Source organism: Falco cherrug, chromosome 4 (genome assembly GCF_023634085.1).
Source record: "Falco cherrug isolate bFalChe1 chromosome 4, bFalChe1.pri, whole genome shotgun sequence".
Lineage (NCBI taxonomy): Eukaryota > Metazoa > Chordata > Aves > Falconiformes > Falconidae > Falco > Falco cherrug.
In genome coordinates, this window is record NC_073700.1 from 44,774,088 (window position 1) to 44,795,472 (window position 21,385).

Genomic DNA, 21,385 nt, shown 5'->3' on the forward strand with positions numbered 1-21,385 from the left:
TGGTGGAGACAGGATTTTCTAAGATCCTATTAAATATGAATGCCTCCAGTTTACTTCCTCTAATTCTTACAAGCATTTCAAAGCTTGTGGTCACATGGTTATTTCAGCAAATGAACATACTGGGCACCGTGAAAAGGCTATGGCAAGGAAGTTGCTCCCACTTGCAGCAATAGGTAAATCAGCATTAACATGAAAACTAATGATTCGATTTTCTGACTAATTTTAGTATTTGGGAAGCCTTCACCATTTGTAGCATAAACCAAACTAAAAGAAAAGCTGACCACCTTTGGCAGTATTTTCCCTACAAAACAGTCACAAAAACGACTTTGCGGCTGCAGTGAGGCTTGCCCTGTTTAAGCAGCATCCCATGCCAGTGCCGGGCTCCGTTTGGTCCAGCCACGCTCTGGGCATTTAACAAATTGCTGCTAACGACCGGGTCAGCTGCGGGGTAACCAGTGCGCAGGAGACGCAGTTTCAGTAGCTGACATTGACAAAAGTCTCTCCATCTAGACTGAGTCAGGAAACAAGAAACAAGTTGACCAGCATCACTCAATTGGAAGTGTTCTAACAACTTTTTTTTTTTAAAAAGGGGTGTGGGGGATGAGGGGTGGGGAGGAAAGCTTTCCTGAATGTCAGCTCCTATAGTCTTACAGGTAACAAAATTGGGTAGTCGTACCCAAAGTGAACGAGACAGGTCATGTCAAAATCAATTTCAAGACTACTTGCAAACTCAATCAAGGCTTCATTATTTCTTCTTCCATTGAAAAGCTACAAAATAAGCCTTTATTCCTTCAACTCCAGCAATATGGCACTTTAATGCAAAGGCCCCACCACAAACTCCTACTTATTTTGGATATTTGGAGGGCGCGGGGGGGGAGGAACTGCCTTGTGATCAGCTCACACTTACCTACATACTTACAACCCTGTTCATCTGGTCTCCCATGAAATACAACCAAAAAAACCCAACCACACTTTTGAGGTGCCGCCTAACATTCTTAGAGGTTGTCGTTACCCACTTTTGTCAGACCTTTGAGTAACAACATTTACATTAAAGAATCAGCAATTATGATAAAAAGAGTTAGCAGAACCTCCTCCTGGCTGGAGAGGCAGATTATCTATTTTCACACTCTCTGCTGGAACTATCCAAACTATTTACACAGTTAAACAGCGATAAGCACTTTGCACTTGAAGGGATGCAAAAATAAGAATATACCATACAGTCTTGCTTACTAGGTGGTTTAGAAACTTCCTCAGGTGCCTGACTCTTAAAATACTGATTTACATTCAGCTGAAGATACTGGAAGTCGGGGGAGAGGGGGAGGAATGGTGTTTACTTCATGTCAGGGCTTATCTCCTGCCTTGTGGGAGTGCTCTGTTACAGGCTTCTTTTTTTGTTTCCGTCCTTCCAGCTCCCATTCACACCGCTGGAGCGAGGGCAACAAAAAGCACATATTGTTATGGATGACTGGAAGCGTGGTGGACTGCCTCCCGACTCCCAGTCCCCACGGCTTGGGCTACTGGGTCCAGAGAGATTTAAGTGTAACCTTCTAATTTAGTTTGGTTCGTGTTTATACAGGAATAAGCCCAAGTCAGAAGGTGACGCATAAGACACCAAAACTCCAAGACGAAGCGCTCACACACTGATCCCTTTTATGCTGCAGCAGAGTTCACTACAGGGCACCACAAATTAGCAGGGAAACTGCATTCAAGTTATTAGTCACCTCATAATTGTTACAAGGAATTGGAGACCAACTCTTACTCCGGCCATGTTTGGAAGAAAGCCTTTCTGGCAGAGCCTGACCTTAATGCCGGATCATCTGGAATACCAAACTTGCCAACGTCTCTGAAGTGGCAAGTCATGGCCAAATTACCTCACCTGGAGGGTCACCCAAAACCAGTCCCAAAAACTCCTTTACTCTTGCAAAATACTGTTGGGGTTTTTTTTTGTTTGGGATTTCTTTTGGAGAGAAAAAGGGGGGAGGGAGAGGAGAGAGAAGGAAAGGAAACAAAGAAGTAGGAGAATGAATAGAGGCTGAAATGCTTAACTCGCTCATAAGAGCAAAAAGGTAAAGTTCAAACCAGAATTCACGAAGAAAGAATACAAGCAGAACAGACTGATACAAACGCAGAGGTGCACGTGTTAAATAGTGCTTTGATACCTAAACGAGACTTGAAACTCCTGGAAACTTTAAGACTCCATTCTTGTGATACAGCCCATTTGACATATTAATGGGAGCAGCACCTGATCTAGCTGTGGAAGACTTCCGAACGGGAAAGGACCCCTGCCGCGTCAGGGCCAGCGGATCAGCTTGTCGGAGGCAGGACCCAAGGAATCCAGTCGATGCCCAAGGGCTCTCCAGGAAGGACAGAGGTGAATGGAAAAACAGCCTCCCAAAATTGAGCTTTCTCAAAAATAAAAGACAAGGTCAACATGCCTGATCACAAGTTTCCACACGTGTAGGTTAAAGGCGCAGAGACTCAACCCTGCTGCCGGGAGAGACCCACCAGCTGTAAGGGCTATACAGAAGGAATTCTGCTGAGCTCAAAAATTCACCTGACTGGAGCACATCACCAACAAATGAAGGTTTGAAATAACGAACACGAAGAGTCTGGGGTGAAATCCCTGCTTCCCTTGTTCTCGGGGTTTGCCAGTTCCCCATCAGACACGTGCTGCTCCTTCCCCATATTTGTCTGGCCTTCAGCGTCCATGGCTGGCTGTTAAATTTTACTCTCCTTAGACCTTTCAGGTGTTTGCATTTCCTAATACACCAAACTGGCATTGCAGATCATGAGGTAAACTTGATGACTCTTCCCCATCTCCACCCCCTTCTCATCTTACATCCTACCAGGAATTCTCATTTGAAAAACAAGATGATACCGGGATCAATAATTTCAGAGAGAAAAGCTAAAGATGATGAAAGTTAAAATAAAAGGAATTGTTGTTATAAGCCACATTTTGCATGCTTCCTTTGTAACACATGCTTATACCCATTTTGCAGATGGGATAGCCAAGGCATGGAGACGTTTAAGTGACTTACCCAAGGCAACATAAAACTTCTCACGCAGAGAGGACAGGGAAGCAAAGGTAAAGGTGAGAACAAGGTACTACAGCACACAGGACATCAGCTGCTCCCGAGCAGTATGATTTTCTAGATGCAGTAATGGACAAACACCTAGCATCTGCCCACTGCACCCCCAAACTGCGCTGGACCTAACAGCTGTGGCCAGACACCACCCTGCTGCCGACCAGTACCACCCTGCGCTCGAGCTGCAATGCTGAGCTGCATCAAACCCTACTGATAATAAAGACAAGGAGGAGAAAAGGGCATTGCTACAGCTGCACGTAGTGAAGGTTTTCCACTTTCTGCCTTATTTCAGTATGTTGAAACTGCAACACATTAAAACATTGTTTTCTTGAGAGTCAACACATCAAAAACAAGCAAAACTTTCTTGCTAAACCTTGATTTCACCCCATACAGCCCAAATGGCCTAATCAGATATTTTTTTTTTCTCTCCTCCAAATGCCCTCTTCACTCGAAGACAGTGAATCGTGCTCATGGAGTGAGAGTCGCGCCGCTGCTTTCCAGCCTCATCCACAGGAGAAAATGAGGAGCATAGCGGACAACAGGTTAAAAAGCCCCAGCACAATGAAGAGGTGCTCTGTAATTAAGAGGTAGGAAAGCTGTATGGGGAGAATTCCTGCCTGCCTCATGGTAGCCACAGCGTCCCGAGGTGATGCCGAACAGGTCACCCAGATACACACACAGATGCTTGCGGGCAAACACCAGCTGCTTACTGGTGCCCCACTGGAGAGTCCCAAGACCTGACACACCAAGAAGTCAAATACCAAAGAAGACTATTAAAGGCAATGAAAGGTAGAAATGCCGGTACCTTAAGGAGCCGGGGAAGGAAGAGAAGTGCTGAACAGCAAAAAGCCGACATAGGAAACTGCGTATTAATAAACCTTAACCTTTGTTCTGTCCCTGTCCTATAATGCTTGCTTTGGGCAATTCACTCTCCTTTTCCCCCATCTGAAAATCGGTACATGATTCATTGACACTGAGGTTCACTGATGTACACAGGGCATTCAGACTGCACGGTGCTAAGCAGATAGAAAACATCACAAAGAAATGAATAACCGCAGAAATTCCAGGTGGTGTGTACGAAATAAAAGCAGGAACCACTAACTGCCAGAGTATTCAACAGATGTCCAGCTACCCTGGTGAAGGGATGCCACAGAAATGCAGAGACAAGAGCAAGAGGAGGGAGAAGGCGGCTAGAAAAGCCTTAAAAAAAAAAAAAAAAAAAAAAAAAAAAAAAAAGGATCCCAAGCAAGTCTTTACACTGATCAATCATCATATGAATGCATAAATAAGCAGAATGTCTATATATAAAGTGCCAAGCTCTAGCTTCTAAGTTTTAAGGGCACAAATCTAAAACAAGCAGCATGGGTGGCACAGGGAGAGCTGGGACAGCGTGATGGAACTATCAAGGACAGACTTTCAAAGAAGAATACAACTGAAAGGCTGTCCTGGAGTTTCTTAGTCTGTCAGCGGCACATACTTCTCTGAACATTTATTTTGTCTAATGCCAAGAGAAGAAGAAAAGAGTGCTCACGTACCATATTTTTTTTCCCCTCCCAATCAACAAAATATGCTAACTACATTGCACTTCACATACTGGTCTACAGACCGTGTGCTGTGATACCTCAAACATGAATAGCATTACACAAAAGCAAACGTTACTTCCCCAAGTCTAAAAATAAGCCTACCATATTTTCAGATACCACAGTCTCCAGGAACATTTGGAGTGGGGAAAAAAAATAAAACCCAACAAAAAAACACCACACCACACCACGCGGTTCTGTTACTTTGATTATTATTGAAAAAGACATTGGTCGTTCTAAGAGGAGGAATAAAAAAACCTCCACATCACAGTTCATTTTTCCTTTTATTTCATAATGAGACCTCAGCACATGTATTTTAAGTCAAAAGGGGAATGCACACACTGCATGTTTTCTTCCCAACTTTTTCACCATGACCTACTGGCACAGTATTGATGCTCAGGATAAAAGCCTGTACCTGCACAAGCACATTTTCACACATGAGCCCTGTACAGAGCACACAGCTTTCTACCTCACAAGACACATAAAAGGGAAACATGGTGCTTTGTGAAATGCGAGCAAAATACGCACACTGCTACTCCCCTCAGGAGTACAGCAGTAAGAAACCAAAGTATGAAGCCTGGAGAAGAGCTCACAGTTCATATGTGCATAGTATCAAAAAAAAAGAAGTTCTGATGCCCAAATATTTGAATTCTTAAATGCATAAGTATGCTTAATACCTACTATCCACGAGTAACAACTAGGTATCGCATCTAGAAGTTTGTGGTTCAAAACACGCTCAGTGAAAACATTCTGAATTTAGTCAGCAAAACAGCATTTTCCACTTGGAACTTACATATAAAGCGAACGCTCCATCCAAATGGAAAACCTGAGCTTTGCTGACCGGTACGACATCTTGCCATTTCTGTCCTTCCCAATTTCTTGTACTAGATACCATCACTTTCAGGTGGTTGGCAACCAGCCAGGGACTTCACAACATGGACACCATGTCAAGAGGTACCCCTGAAAACCTAAGACAATTTCAAATGTGGCCTCCTTACAGCTGCATGAATTTTAGACTTAATTTTCAAAATACTTCCAGCACTATCCTCAAGATGTCAGAAGTTGAATTCTTTTATGCCAAGCGTCATTCCTTCTTCTCCCCCCCCTCCCTGCCCCAAAAGTAGCATAGCAGAAGTGATTCAGTAAGAAAGTAAGAATGCTTATAGCCCATACAGATGGGTAGGGCTAACAAAGAGCACACCCAGAAATAGAAGTGTAAGACCATAAGACAGTAAGCCCAGAGTTCCTCCCACAATTACAGTTCCTTTGACAGCAAAGGGATAATTCCAGTCCAAACCTAAGGCCGTGCAGAGCGGTCCCTAGCAGGGCCAAGGTTGTACATACGTACGCGTGGCCGAAACAGGGATCCAAATCCTTCATCTTGCCCTGCATAAACCTCACCAACATCACACAATACACCAGCACCGTCTGAATGGGAACCAATGATTTTAAACAGCTCCCCATACGACTACTGGCCTGTAATTACTACAAAAAAGTTGTAACGCAGCTATATTAAGTTACAGTATTAGCATACTGACACTGCATCATATGCCAACAGCGTTGCATCATCACCCATTGATGTAACCTCATGACTATGTAATGCTGTTAGGGATGGTATTAGCTGCTCCTCTGTGCTTGCACCTCTGAGGGAAGAGAAATACTTTGGGGTACCTGCAGCCTGCTCCACTGCTGGACACCCAGTGACCACAGAGATACCACCCTCTCCCTTCCTGTGACACTCAGCAGGGCAGCTTTTAATTCCAAGTACAGAACTCGGTCCTTTTCACATTCACACGAAGTTCAACCAGAGCACATCAACCGGTAACACGCGCTCTTTTTCCAAGGGGGAGCGAGAGGAGCATCAGCCTGCTGCTTACCCACCGACAGCACGCAAAGGGGTGAGCTTTTGCCGCCTGAGCATCACTGCGCAGCCCTCCCCCTTTTCAAAACCAGATAGCCGGGGGTAGAAGAAACCCAAACTAAACAGCTCCCAGCCCAGAAAAGTGCGTGTTTTGTGATCCTACCTGAGATGCTTAACCACAGAGGCTTGCTGCCTCCAGGATATCACATCACACTCTGGGTTTTTCTGTCCATAGCTCAACGATCCTGATGCACCAATGGCTATGCCAACAGCAAGTAACTGAACATGATGTTCAGGAATATGCTGTTCCATACATGGCACAATCTCAGATGGCTGTAAGGCAACAACTGGGGGCAAGGCCCCCAGTGACAGCCAGCTCTCCCTGCCACACACAGTGTGGTCCCTGCTTGTAGCGCTCAGGGGGCTATCAGCCTCCCCACAGTGCAAGCGCCAGCAAGCATCAGTGTGGCATCACCACCACGTCCCAGTGGGTGCTGTCCCAAGATTCGGTGGGACTGACCATTTGTCACCAGAGCCAGGCTCGTGGAGCACACATGAACCGCAATGCAGGAGCACACCGTGCAGTTCACTTACACAAACACTTCTCCACATGCTACACATCCCTTTATCTCTTACATTCTTCTGCCACCTCCTGCCTTGGGTCCCCTACCACCTCGTCCTCTCTGCTAACAGCATGTCTCATACGCTTCTGCTTCTTCCTACCCCCATCTCCTTCCACTGGGAGATGCTGGTCAATAGTTTGGCTGGAAGAAAGCAGGGTTTCGTTCTCTTCTCCCGCTGATGTATGGCAGCTTCCAGCCTACTGGCATGTCTCTTATTCCCAAAGGCCCTTCTTCGTTTCACTTCCTGTGTAACTGTCTCTAGAAGCAGCTCTGCTACCTCTGCTTCCAGCTGCATTCACAGGCGAGCGAGCAAGAGAGAAACATGAAAGTCAAACACCTGCAAAAGAAGCTGGAGATGAGGATCAGGGCAATGGCTGCAAAGGGACTGCCACAGTTAGCGCCGTACCCAGCAGGTCAGGAACCTCTGTCCGGGAACAAGGGGTTTACTGCACAAAGTACAAAAATAGAAGAGCATGGGGCAGCCAGAAGAAGAGACACAAGCGAAAGTAAAACCCAAGACTAAGAGTGTGTGCAAAATTTGGAAAAAAAAAAAAAAAAAAAGTAGTAAGCAGATGCTCCAGAGACAGACGCGCGTGCGTCCCAGCTTATAGGCTCCCCCAGCTTTGTCGGTGGGATGCAGTGAGCGATGCCCACCAGGCTGCAGCCCGCAAGCCCCGACCCCCGCCGCCGAGCGCTGGGCACCGGGGAGCTGGACGGTGCGTGCGGCCGGGCAGCGCCGCTCCCCGGGGACTGTCCCGACCGGGGCCCAATCCTGCCCGGCCCCTCCCGCGGGCGCCAGGAACGTGCAGTACTGGAGAAGCCAGGGCACCGGCGCAGGGCGCCCGGTGGGACCTTCACCCGCAGCTCCAGCACCGACACGCCAGCCCAGGGGGCGGCGGCTGCGCGCCCCCCTCGCTGCGGGGCCGGGGGGCGCAGCCCGGCGCACCTTGAGCCGCAGGAAGGGCGGGCGGGCGGGGACTCTTATTGTGACACGGGCCGCAGCCTGGCCGCCAGCCGGGCCAGTGCCACGGCGGGGGCTGCCCGGGGCGGGGGCTGCCCTGGCAGCCCGCTCGCCCCCCGCCGCGGCCCCCGGGGCCGGTCCCGCCGCCTCCGCTCGGCCGTGCCGCCGGCCGCGGGGGACAGCGGGGTCCGGGGCGCCCCCAGCCCCGCGCCCTCGCCCCAGCCGGCCCGGGCGGCGACGGAGGAGGAGGAGGAGGAAGAGGAAGCAGGCACGGCGGAAAGCCCGTAACAACTTTCCGAAACAAACGCCTCGCAAGCTGCCGTCCCGGCGCCGAACAAAAGCCGGCGGCGACCCGGGTCGCTCGGCCCCGGGCTCGGGGGACGCGCCGCGCCGCCAAACTTTCCCTTCACCGGCGAGGATGCCCCCCGGGAGCCCCGCTCCCCCCCGGGCTGCCCGCCGCGGGCAGGGGCACCAGCTCCTTCCCTGGCAGGCGGTGATCGACCAGCCCGCCCGGCGGCCGGAGAGCAGGACTTTGCACTTTTCCCGGGACAGCGAGGGCTGCCGGCGGTCCCCGCACGGCCGGGCTCTCCCGGAACTTCGCTGGGAACGCAGAGGCATCCCCGGCGGCTGCCCTTCCCCAGTAACGCCGCCGCCGCCTTTCCCTCCCCAAGACAATAAACCCAACGAGAACTTTTAACCGAGGCACTCACACGCCGCGGCACGCTGCCCGCTGCTCCCCGCGCATCCGGACGCCGCCGGTCCCGCTCCCCAGCCGCCGGTTCGCCTCCCCCGCGCGCCTCGCCGCCCCCTTTTCCGCGCCGCCAGGGATCCCCGGCTAATCCTCTCCGCCGCGGCTCCCCTTGCCAAATAATGCGCTTCTCACACATGGAGTCGCGGCGTCACTCGACGGAGCATGCGCGCGGCGGCCCCCGAAACACAGGGCGGCCCGTCCTGCGCCGCAGCGGCGGCGGGGCTGGCGCGGCGCCGCGGGGACAGCGGCGGCGGCAGCAGCAGCAGCAGCAGCAGCAGAGGCGGCAGCAGCAGCAGAGGCAGCAGCGGCCGCAGCGCGCAGGGGCCCGGCGCCGCTTCCGGGCAATGGTGGAGCAGGTCTGTGACCCGGGGCACCATTGGCCGGAGGGGTCGCGGCACATGGCAGGCGGGCGGGGATTGGCTGCGGCGTGGGCGGGGGGCGCCGCCGCGGGGGGCGCGGGTCCCGCCGCGGCGCCTGGGGCCACGTGGAGTGGCGGCGGCGGCGGCCCCGCCGTGCCCGGTCCGGGCGGGCATTGTTCCTGCGCGTCGCCGCTGCCGGGCCGGGCGGAGCGGGGCTGCCCCAGGCGCCGCGGGTCGGTGCGACGGCAGGACCGCCGCTGGCACGGGGCTGCTCTCGGCGCCACTTCGCTTTTCCTTCCTGAGCGTCTGCAGGCGCTGGCGAAGGAAGCGGATAGCAGCGGCTGCCCGCGCCCGGCCCGCTGAAGGGCACCGGGAGGAGAGCAGCCGGGCTGCGGGAGCGAGCCCGGGGCAGGTGGCGAATGCCGGGCAGGGTTACCGATACTCGGAGGCCTGGCTGCCGAGCGCGGACGGGCGGCGGGGAGGCACGGTTCGGCTCGGTTTGAAACCCGTCTCGAAGACGGAGCCGATCCGCGCCCCACGGATCGAGAGAGACACTAAGCAACAACGCTAGAAATCGCTATTACACCCGAGAGCCTGAGGGTAGCTCACACTAGTGCCGCCGCAGCTCACAGTGGGTCAGCAAGCAGCAGAACGCCTGGAAATGCCTTTGAAATACCCAGAAGGGCAGCTCAGCCCCAGGAGCGCAGCCCCGCACAGCCCGGCACCCAGGGCCGAGCTGCAGGTCCTGCTGCGGGTGATGCGGTGTGGCCGCTGCACTGCTTGCCTCCCATCACCTCACAGCACTTTCAAAGGGCTTTCGGAAGTCTCCATCACCAGGTCTGAAATCCAGCTGGTAAATTTAGACCAAATTAATAGAAGAAATTCTGGTTTCTTTTTTTTAATATATATATTACCAATCCCTTTAACACACTTGCACATCTCTGATGCAGTTTTCCAACTAACTACTGCTTTTCTCCTGTCCATCAGCAGAGGCAGCTCACTGAAGACCATTCGTACCCTCATATTTCTTTGGGCTGTAATCCCCGTACAGGTCTGCCTGAGGCATGAGGATATGAATAACCTCTGCCAGTTACAAAAGATCCCAAATTCTTCTAGATTTTCTGTAGCAGACTCATGCCAACAAACCTCAAGACCTCCAGTTTTCCACAATTCTGGAAACAGGTTATTTTTGGATGTGGGCTGTTCGCTCCTAATTCAGCAGCCTGCCTGTATCCTCTTCACTAAGCCCAGTAAGTGTCTCAGGTTAATAATTTTCAGCAGGGCTATACACCACATCTCAGGGTCCTCCTTCCTCCTTAAAAGGATGAAGGCTTCTGGCTCTGCACTCGTATTTCAGACCCATTTTCTAAACCCTAGTTGAAGCACAAAGTTAAAACCAGGAGGGATGTCACAAGGAATTAGGGAAGCTACTCCAAAAGCGATATATCTACCAGACACCGTGTATGAATGCTCCCCACCAACACACTTCCAAGTGTGATGCTTATCGAAAGAGATTTAAGAAGCAGAATAACTTAGCGATGCTTTAGTTTTTTTCAGATTTTGGTGACTTAATTCTAAGGCTGAAAGTTAATTCATAGGTCCTGTGAAAAGACAGGGACACCCTTCTGCCTCTTTGTGGGTCACATCCCCTTATTATACCCAATATTCCAGCACAAAGGGTTTCCAACAGTCACAGTTCACTCATCTGCACCATTACTTTGCCTCCCAGTCAGCACATGATCCAGAGTCTTGCCAATTATTATTTTTTTTAATTAAAAATGACAAGACAACTCCTTGTAAAAAACCTGTAGGTGCCCTCTCAGAGAAATGCCAAGGGAGAGCTGGCACGGGAAGGGAAAGCCACGTTACCACAGCAGCCAGCTTGCTCTCCACCTTCCCACTGGGACCCCGCAGTGGGACCCAGTGGCAAAGCTCCCTCCGGCCCCTTCTTGCAAGAAGACTCCCAGGGAAAATTCAGTTTTAGCTGTTACAGGTCAGGTAACCGTAAGCCTAGATAACCAAACCACCCGCCTACAGGCCTTCAAACATAGTGCACAGAAACGCTACCGCAGACTGAAGAGAATGCTTTTTCATTTTTTTCCATCATCAGCTTACTTAAAACAGCGAAATAAGTGATTATTTAGTCAATACTTCAGAATTGTGTGTGGTTTAAGACCAGCAACTGATTTTTTTGGGTAATAAAGACTGGCTTCTCTTTGGGGGCAAAGTTCAAAATTTAGCAATGAGATGTTGCTGGGGGACGGTATGGGTGTTGCATCAAGAGGGACTGTCAATAATTCAGTCACCTGGAAGGTGCATCAGTGTTGTAACTGTTTAATACAAGCTGCTGTTATTTCAATGACAGTCAAGTGTGGCAAGTCAGTGGCTCTATCAGCAAGAGAAACGCCACAGACTTGTGTATTCCTAGAAATACATACCTACTGTCAAGTAACTTGTTCACAGCATGTTTATGTTAACTGCTGAAGTGAAACTAGTCCTGCTTTCAGGAGGAAAGTTCTATGAAACTGCAACAAATTATGGGAAAAAAGCTAATGAATCTACCTGTATCTGTCAGACTTTGAAAGAGCTGGGATTTGGGGTGGAATTCTGTCACTATGTATCTTGTGTTCAGGAAAAAATAAAGCTGACACTATTTAGGTCCAAACAAGCCAAACCAGACATCTGAAACAGTAATTAATAAATAGTATCTTATCCCTGGTTTAGTATGTACACACCTTTGCCAGGTAGAGAGTATTTGCCAGTACAAGAGTATTGCTAATACATGATTACAGCAGCCCCCCTCTCCCATTAAAAACAGCACCTAAAATCTTCAGAGCCAAGCATCAGCGCGCCTTTAATCCGAATATACTCCTTTTTGGGACCCAGTACCTTCGAACTAAATACTTGGTTGCTATGCATCACCGTATTACACCCTTATTAAAACAGCCAATATTACATTATTAACATTATTGGATTTTAAACTAAATTAAATACTACGTTTAAATTAAAATCCAATAGTTGAAAATTAGAGAAGCCATTTATGTAAGCAAACAGCTATACTTTTGCAAATCTTTCCCTTGTTACGAATCAGATGATGCACAGTAAAGCAATACCAGAACAGTATTACCTCACCGTTCCTCACCTGGGCCTTGATTAAAGCTACTCAATTAAGCACGGAGCAAAGCACCACGCGTCTGCGGTCAAATGGGAGAAGGAAAGACGGAGTTCAGCCGGCTGTCTCAACCGAAGCTGGCAAGTCTTGGGTGTGTCACTAAGGTGACACTGTTTGGAGGAGGGCATCAGCCGCACCGTGCTAATGGCACTCCCTGGTGCCTGGCAGCCTAGATGGGCTGCGTGTGGGTGGCTCTGCGTGGGTGGCTCCGGAGGGAAGCCGTCCCCGCCAGCCTTTCCAGCCAGGCATGCCGCAGTCACACACTCTGCCTGTTCGTATGGCTTTTCCCTTTTTATAAAGAGGTTTTACAAAGATCCAACCTAGCAAGCCGCCTTGAATCCTTACGTGCGCGTGATTTTGAGAACGTGGCATAAACCCAGAAAACGGCATAAATATTTGTTCTGATAACCACAACTGATACTACGTAGCCTAGATTCTACTTTAAAGCTGAACATCTCATCACAGAAGCAAGATTTTGCTGGAGCCAAAAAGTCCAACTGTTAAGTTGTTCCTCCAAAGGTATTTCCCGGATTCCAAATGCAAAGTCCATAGATAACACGGATCAAATACTTCATCCTTCCTGTGTATTTTAATACACTAACTACACTTTTCATAAAAATACCACCCAATACAGTACACGCTAGGATGTTAACTTTGCTGAGACAATAGCAGAATTTGGGATATGAGGGGAAAAACCCCACCAATTCAGGCAAAATTCACAAGTGTCCCTAAAGGAAGAATGAAAAACGAGATTAAGCTTTTTCTCAAAGCACATCAGAATGTAGGTCAAAGAAAAACAAGCAGTAAAGCTCAAGCCAGATCTGGTAGACTTGGTCATCTTCCTGCAACCAACAGCAGGCGTAAGAGGCATGGGAACATGCTAATATTGGCATACTAAACAGGCTAAACAAGTTCTTAAGCTCAATAGCCGATACGTGTTTTAGTAAAGGTAGACAACACAACTCTGAAGTCGTTTGATGGTCTAGAGGACCAAGAAATCAGGAGCACAGATCCTTCTGAAAGCTGCTTCAGATCGGGGTCTGTGTCTGTAAGGTTCACCTAACTGCCACCGTTCAGAAGATAAAACCAGGGGCTGCTGCTGGGTGTGCGTTGACCTGGAGTCTGACACTGGGACAAGACAGACTGCAAACTTTTTTTTTTTTTTTTTTAAATCAAAGCACACTCCAGCACCTTGTAAAGATATTTTTTTAAAATCTTTCCTATTGCTGGCTAGAAGTTTGAAATTAACAGACTACATCCTTAAATAGTTAAGGAAAAAAAGGATAAAATCGTAAGTGTGCTGTAACAATGCTCAAAATCTTAAGAATACAATTTTAAGATGGCTTATGCTAAGAATGAAAGGAATTCCATAGGCTTGAGACCAAGAGATGGTCCTTCACTTATTTTCTGGCAAAACTACTTTCATGCAAGTGCAAGTTGAGCTCCCACCAGCTGCTCAAGATAGAATTTCTGGTAAGTAGTTCAGGAATAGGATGAGATTGTAAACTGGTGCTTTTTGATGCAAAGAGTCTGAGACACTTCAGGATCACTATATAATCTGTACCACTGGGTCTGTTTGCCTGTCTCCCACCCACTGGGAGCAATGCTTACATGTGAAACATTTTCTGTAGCAAAACAGAACACGAGATTGGAAACAGGCAAAGTTCCACAATCTAAGCAGTGAGGTGAATGACCCGAAATAGAAATGAAAATTAATCTTTCTGGAACCGAAAGAAATTAAAGATCAGTAAGTTACTGGGCAAATGGAGAAAGCGGCAGATGTATGCAAATGCAGCTTGGTCCAAGACGGTGCCTTCAGGGTGCTATTATCTGACCCTGCCTCTAATAAGCACTTTTATGGTTGGAAGAGGATATATTAGGAGTTTTGCTCCAATGACAAGCGCTTCATGGACTATCGATTTTGCTCAGAAGTGGGAGAGAACAAAGTTCACCCAGCACTGCCGTTATTTAAAGATCTGCCAAAGAACATCTCAACGTCCTGAAAACTGGTCCACCAGAGAGTGTCGCAGATCCCTTCCAGTTCGTCTTCTGATCTGCAGCTTCGGACACAAATGTTTTGCTGGCAAACAGTGAGTCAGACCCACGGAGCCCATACTTGAGGGAATGGCTGTAAACAAGCACTTCTTCTGGCTTGCTCACTGATCATCGTCACATGGCTCATCAGTACTTGACCCCAATTAAAAGAAGAATTAACGAGTCGCAGAAAACTCCAGAGTTGCCGTATAATTTGACTTTCTGGAAGTTTTAACGGCCACAAACAGTCCTATGATAAGCAGGAACTCGACTCAGTGGGTGCACACCTACAAAGAGATGTCAGGCTCCCTTCCTGCCGATGGTATCAATATTCCCAAGAATCCCTTTCATCTGACCTGCCAGCCTATTTTTAACTGTCTCATCTGCAGCCGGTAAGTGTGATGCACCAAAAGAAAACCAGGAGTTCCTCACAAACCTCACCGGTTTTATCATTTTGTGCAAGAGATAAGGCTTAGTCCGTAAGTCTCTTCTCTAGCATAGAATCCTTTTCCAGAACAGACTATGGGTTACTCGGCACTGGGGGAATCTGCTTACAAGAAGTCTGCCAACCAGCAGCGGCTTGTTCTACATCAGCTGGACTGCTCATCACTTGACACTGTCCTTTTTAAATGAAAAGAGGGTTGTGCCACCGTCCACATAGGCAATCAGATGATTTTATAATTATCTGCTAATTTCCTCTCATCTTACACACACACACACACACATATTGCATTTCGTCTCCTCTAACTGGTAAGCTCTTCAGGGTAGGGGCACTCTGAGTGCTATGGGACTGCTGTGCTATTATTTTGTCTGATTTTATGAATTAATTGCTTCCAGAGTGCAATAATGAACACTTTCCAGTTGTGTATAGGGTTTTTTTTGTTGACTCCTGATAAAAAATATTTAAATTACTAATTCACACTAGTATCCATGTCCATACACTCTGAAACCCTGAGCGGCGAAGGCAGGAGAAAAGAGAGCTGCCGCACCACTGTTATTAGGAAGTCCTCATGGAATTAAAATGTGTGTGACATTTCCTCCATCGTGGAGAGCATTTTGGTCTTTACTGACCTCCAAATTAGAGGTAATGGGGGAAATACAAATACAATCTCAGTAACTGGTAGTTCTTACCAGTTGCAGAAGATAAGTGACCGAAAGCTCTATTGCAGTTACCCCAGTCTCTAGCAAACCAGCTTTTATCCTTGAGGGGACCAGGCAGGCTGCCTGGTGTACTTGGGCTGAAATGTTTTGTTTCTCAAGAAGATTAAGCAGCAGATCTGAACGTCGGACAACATGGCAGATGCCATGACTCAGACTTTGCTTTCTCCCTCTGACACACATGGGGTGTCCCTGTGCAGGGCTGTGGTGCTGTTTTCGGCAACTGAGAGATTTTGAGTTTGAAAGCCAGACTGTGCTGCTCAGCCGAGCTGTGAATTTTCAGGTTATCAAAACTTAAAACCCAAAGGGTTCAAAATTATTTTCCAAGTATGATTTGTGTTTATCTGCCAAAACGTCTTTGAAATTGCAGGAGGTGGTTGTTACTGACTCCAGGTTGTCGTTGTTAATAATACATCGTTATTAATCAGATTTGCACAACCCCCCCAGTCAGTGTTTACCAGTTGGCAAACGACGCAGAAAAGCCTGATTCAGGAAGGATTTGTTTTTACAGTTGAGACCCTGCAAACTAAGGGTTTCAGAGCGCGTAGGGAATGTCTTTCACAAGGTAAAGGGGTTTGTAGTTGCAGCCCAAAGAACTCCACCTAAATTCCACAGATGTATTTGAGCAATTCCCAGTAGTTTATTCTCTCAGTCCAGCATCAGGCTAGATTCCTCACAGAGATTAACGCGCGCACAATCAGATATCTGTCTGTATGGATGCCATGACATCGACAGTTCTCTGTGGTTTAACAGACGAGTTCTGGCTCTGTAGCCAGAAGGATGGGGTAACTGAGAAATAGAGTCGATGGAACATATTCTGTATTAATTTTAAGCTCTGCCTGTGCGAGACCCTTTTATTCCACTATACAGTTTTGATGAAAATGGGTACAAGATCCTCCAAAACATGGTCAGGTTACTCTTACTTCAGATTTCTTTAAATACACAGGCAGCCAAATGATTTATGCTCTCCCTGTAGCTAAAACCCATACTGTGTAAGAACACTGAGGCTGGTTGTGTATAAAGTCATCTTTTAATTGAATAAGCTTTAGTCTTTTTTTTTTTTTTTCCTTCCCCAGAATGTAAAGCCCTTCTTACCCCAAAGAGTGGGACTACTGGTTGGCTACAGACAAAAGCACTAAGCGTGGTGGTCGGCATGAGAGGTTACATTTCAGATGGTAATTAACTCAGCGCACTGATCATCTCCAGGACCAAAGTCAAGGCAGCATTGGAGGGAGCCAGGCAGAGAACTGAAAACAATGGTAGAAGTCTTGCAACAGAGAAGAAATGAACATAGTACAATCCTGGTTTAAAAGTGACTGCAATAAAAGGTAGCTAAAATGCAAAAAGTAGGAACTTTGAGCAAAACACATGCAGAATACTCTCCCTTCAGTAAAATCAAGCATTTTCCTTAGAGCTGTGAAAACGAGTGCCCAGTTGTTCCTGGTTTCTCAAGGCATCCACCCCAGGGATCAGCACTGCATTGACACCTGCATTGCATCCAAAGACAGCTGTGCCATTTTGCTACAAAACAATCTCCTTCATTATAATTAAATTTATTAAAATTTGTACCATGTCAAGGCCAAACAAGCAAGTTATCTGTACCTCTCAAACAACTTTCTTTTAAACTTTCAGAGGTGAATAAGTTTTGACAGCTCAACGTGACCTCAGTTTGCTGTAACTCATGTTGTTATTTTTTGATGATGAATACTCTGAGTCCTTTGTTACCTGTAATTCTCAAGGACTTGACTGTGTATTTATAAGATACCGAGAGAGCCTTACCATAAAGTTATGTTACAAGCAATCACGGGGACACTGATGTAAAGCAAAAGGCCTGAGAAAGCACCGCCGGGTTTTACTGATCTAAATAAAGTCAGCTAGGTGGAGTACGCTGCGTTTTGAAAACCTCTGTATTTTCACGAGGATTATGAGAGTCTTATACAATGTTTACTACAAGCATTTATTAACATTGTTCCTTCTGGTAATAAGATGTTTATTATCAGCACATAAAAAATGCCGTATTTTCCCCTACCTCCCTGCTCATTCTAACTGCAGCTCTATGAAGTTGCCTCTCTTCCCCAACAGCACTATACTAGGTCAGTTCTGAAACCTGCTTTCCTGCTGAAAAGCAAGGCTTATAAATTAGATTCATTTCTAAATTTAGTATTGATGGGATCAGTCATTACTGGTCTTATTTTTTCAGGCAGATTTCAAGGGAAAAGTACTCATAAAGCAGTTACCGCTTCTTGCTTAAGAGTTTACAGAAGTCCTGAACTATAAATCTCAGCATGTGCGTTGTGTTAGTTGCTGAGACCACCTTCGCAGAATTAACACAGCTTTTACTGGAAGGCCAAGATCAGAGATTTTCTTCTTCCAAAACAATCTCATATTTTAATAGTACTTCACAAATCGCGTATGCGGGTTCCCCTAGTCTTTCTCTCAGAAAACACAGGTTGTTCAAGAGGAACAAGAATCAGTTGAGGAAGAGGAGGAGAACATTTCTGCCAACCGGCAGACTTTGGTGAGCTGTTTTGCGATCTGAAATTTGTCCTGGGCAATGAATCCAAATACTTCTGGGAAAAAGACAGTGGGGGAGATCCCTCACAGCCATCAGATACTGCTACTGGTTACATGCCACTCCCAGTGCGCTGCCAAGAGATGGCTCTCATGAAAAAAAAGTCACATCTCTGTCACCAAAAGCTGAAGCACCCTTTGTTTTCCTTTGAAGAGGAGGCTGGTCCTCTGTCACACACTTGCTCTGGGTCTGCAGGGTGCAGAGGCACCAAGAGGGAGGAGAGGGAGTGCCACAGAACCACATTCCACAGTTTCAGTGCTCTAATGAATAATCATATACTTGTTTAATAACTGCAAAAAAAGGTCAGCCCAATTCTTATCATCAGGCTCTCTGGAGATTTGACATCCTTGGCATTGTATCCTAAGAGGAAGGAAATTTCTCACTTCCCTAGCTATTTCAGTTATATAAATCAATTGTTGAAGGATAGTTTAACTGGTCTGCGCATAGGAACCACAGCAACTGCGTTTGGGCTCAGATGGTCTTTGGAGATCCTTATCTATAAATTAAAAGATATAATGCTTTGTAATTTATCAGTAATTATATTGCATGTACATTGAAAAACTGGTGAAAACTAATAGCTAGAAAAAAAAAAAATTAACTTTATGCTGTCAGTCATGGTACAAAGTCTGCTCCTTCCCTGACTGTGAAGCTGTTTGATCGGGGTCTTTTGCACCCAAAGGCCAGATGTTGTCACCAAATACCGACCATCCTCTTCTCTCCAGCCCCCTTGGAACCCCCATGCTTTACCAGCCGGGCAAGTGGGCTCAGTTGCATAAACTTAGAGAACCTATAAAACACTACTAGCAAGGGCGGTGGATTAGAAGATGGCACTTTCTGGCAAAGGGAAAGCCGCTATTGGCTGCAAAAACAGTAAAAAGATGCAAAAATCCAGAAAATATCTCTGGTAGCTCCATGAGCATAAGGCCATTGGTTTACTATGCCAGGCAACCGAAAAGCAAACACTGCAGGTATTGTTCCGGCATTTCAGCTTGGCACTAACACCCTGATTATTCACTTGCAGCAAGGAACAGATCTGTCCTAAGCCATGGGAGCTAAAGGGTGAACTGATGTCACGGCTGACATAAGGAACCTGTTGTAAAATGAAGCTATGATAAAGACACAATAGCTCATACATGGCGACAGTATGTTCATGTACCCGTTTCGAGAGAAACTGTGTTTTCCACAGTGTATCGTCACAACTAGCATTAATTTGCTTATTTTGCAAATCTAGAAAACTATTTGCTTAAAAGTAATGACTGAAGTGAAAAGGCAGGGAGGAATCAGTCATACAGTAGTGATTCTTGTCCTCCTCTGCATACTGATTTTTAAGCTTTCTCCTCTAACTTCGCTGAATGCCCAGAGAGTAGTATTTTCTTCTGTGATTAAGATGGGTCAACAGATTTGGTCAATGTGATTTATTTTACTTGGGTAAAAATATTTATTATCCTATTCTGAAAGTAACTTCTGGCATCTCTATACGTAACCAAACAAACAGGTAAGACCACTGGCCTCTGGAGGTACTCTCAGATGCTCTTCAACAGCCAGCCTACCCGTATGTGCATAGTGTGGCAGCTCAAATGCCTTCAGTTTTCAGACCTGGGCTACTAACCGCAGCAGTAAGGATTCCAAAAATGCGCATGCCACCTCGCTCCAAAGAAAAGGGAATTAGTCAGCAAAAGGGGTATTCTTATGGTACGTCTTCTCCTGTTGTTCTCTGGCTGCAACATCCATTGATATTTTTGGTTGCGCACCAAAATTGTGACACTAGATGCTCTGAGCCAGCCCAGAAACGAGGATGAGATCAAACCCCAGCACTCTGCAAGGAACGGAGGGCACGACCGGCAAGCCAGAGTAGGTAAATACTTTTCACATATCTTCCTGAAGAGTTTTTTCTCTAAGCAAGAATACCACATAGATATTTCAGACTATGGTAGTAGCCCACTGGTACTGCACAGTTCCTCAAGTGGAAACATGTATGTCCAGAGATGCAAATGGTCCAAAAGTTTTGAAAACTCTCAGTCTGTAATCCACTGTTCCAGTTCATTCTGCCCTTAGCAGTAAAAAACCTCCAAGTCTTCACTCCACAGCATTACACTACTACTAAGAAACATTTTAGGGTTCTCTCTCCTGTTCCCCCCTCAGGAGTGCTTCTAAAAATGTGGCTGCAACCATCGGAATTCCACCATTACTTTTAAATTCCCTGCCTGCCTTTTGGAAACTGAGACAGCACACATGCCGGTTGCCCTAGAGACTCAGCAGACTCTGAATTCAAGCTGAAGATATCAGGGTAGAAATCGGTTCACGTCCCTTTGGCCCAGACTGCTGAAGTCTTATGGGCATACAGAACATTCAGTTATACCTAAAACTAGCAACGGCGTTTTATTTTTTGCTGCAATAAGGAGGCTAACTTTCAGTGATTCTGCCTCTTATGTACAACCCTTGAAGCACTCAGACCGTCATGATGGAAACTGGGTAATTAACTTTGGGTGAAAGCTAATTCACATTCTTCAAGTAGCTTTCAAAAGCAAAGCTAGTGTGCTTGTGCTTGTGTACTTTTTTAAACAAAACGTTGTTATTTGTAGTCCCCAACTCCTTGCTTATGGACAAGTTTCTTCCTGCAAGACCCTCTGAAATTGCTCATGGCAACAGGAAATTAAGATGTTTAAAATGAAGCCAAGTGGGAGACGTGAAACAGCCTGCAGCACTTTGCTTGCTTCAGATAGTAGCCCACTAAACAGCAGGATTTAGGGACCACTGGTACAGACGTAATTGCAGGTACATTTGTGTGAGAACATCATCTGTTTTACTCTCTGGAAAAGTTAGTCACTGTCTGAACAGTATGCATACTCAGGCTCATGTAAGATGTGTCATTAAACTCTTGAGAAGGTCTGAAAAAAAGAAGTCATCTGTACCACTGACACAGAGATTAGAAGCCCAATCTACAGCTTAAAAGAAGACTGTCCACTGAAAATATGTGTTTTCTTTCTTAAAAATTAGCGCTCGGTGCAGTCATGAAAAATACTGAAGCATTTCACAGTTTTCTTTGTACTCCATAGTGCTTCGTGATCAGTGAATTCAAATAAGTATTTGTACCACCAATTTCTAAGATGTTTAGGAGTTATATTTAAGGGTCCTTCTTAAGTTAAGAGCAGGAAGAAAAGCTTTTTCTTCCCTTACACTTTTTTCTTGTTTGGAATTTGCTCCTAAAATGCTGTGAGGAGCCAAAAT

The 21,385-nt window shown here is 46.8% G+C and overlaps 2 protein-coding genes across 4 annotated transcripts in view; one reads left to right on the forward strand and one right to left on the reverse strand.

Annotated features, from left to right (window-relative positions):
* GATAD2A (GATA zinc finger domain containing 2A) overlaps positions 1-21,385 on the reverse strand; it is a 66,883-nt gene that overhangs the window by 43,786 nt on the left and 1,712 nt on the right. The window contains exon 1 of one of the 3 annotated variants that reach the window (XM_055707998.1): positions 8,995-9,120. The exons of 1 other annotated variant lie outside the window; for it this stretch is intronic. The gene's annotated coding sequence lies outside the window, so the exon portion shown is untranslated. One more of the 3 variants, XM_055707996.1, reaches the window with a different exon arrangement.
* LOC114017294 (ataxin-2 homolog) lies at positions 8,997-17,471 on the forward strand. The gene is made up of 2 exons (XM_055708048.1): positions 8,997-9,218; positions 16,662-17,471. Exons 1-2 carry the CDS (start codon positions 8,997-8,999, stop codon positions 16,722-16,724), a joined length of 285 nt encoding a protein of 94 aa, XP_055564023.1. The 3' UTR covers positions 16,725-17,471.

Coding starts and splice junctions, on each gene's coding strand:
- LOC114017294 (XM_055708048.1), top strand. CDS start 8,997: ATGGAGTCGCGGCGTCACTCGACGGAGCATGCGCGCGGCGGCCCCCGA. Junction 9,219..16,661: donor TCCGGGCAATGGTGGAGCAG/GTCTGTGACCCG, acceptor TTCCTTCCCCAG/AATGTAAAGCCCTTCTTACC.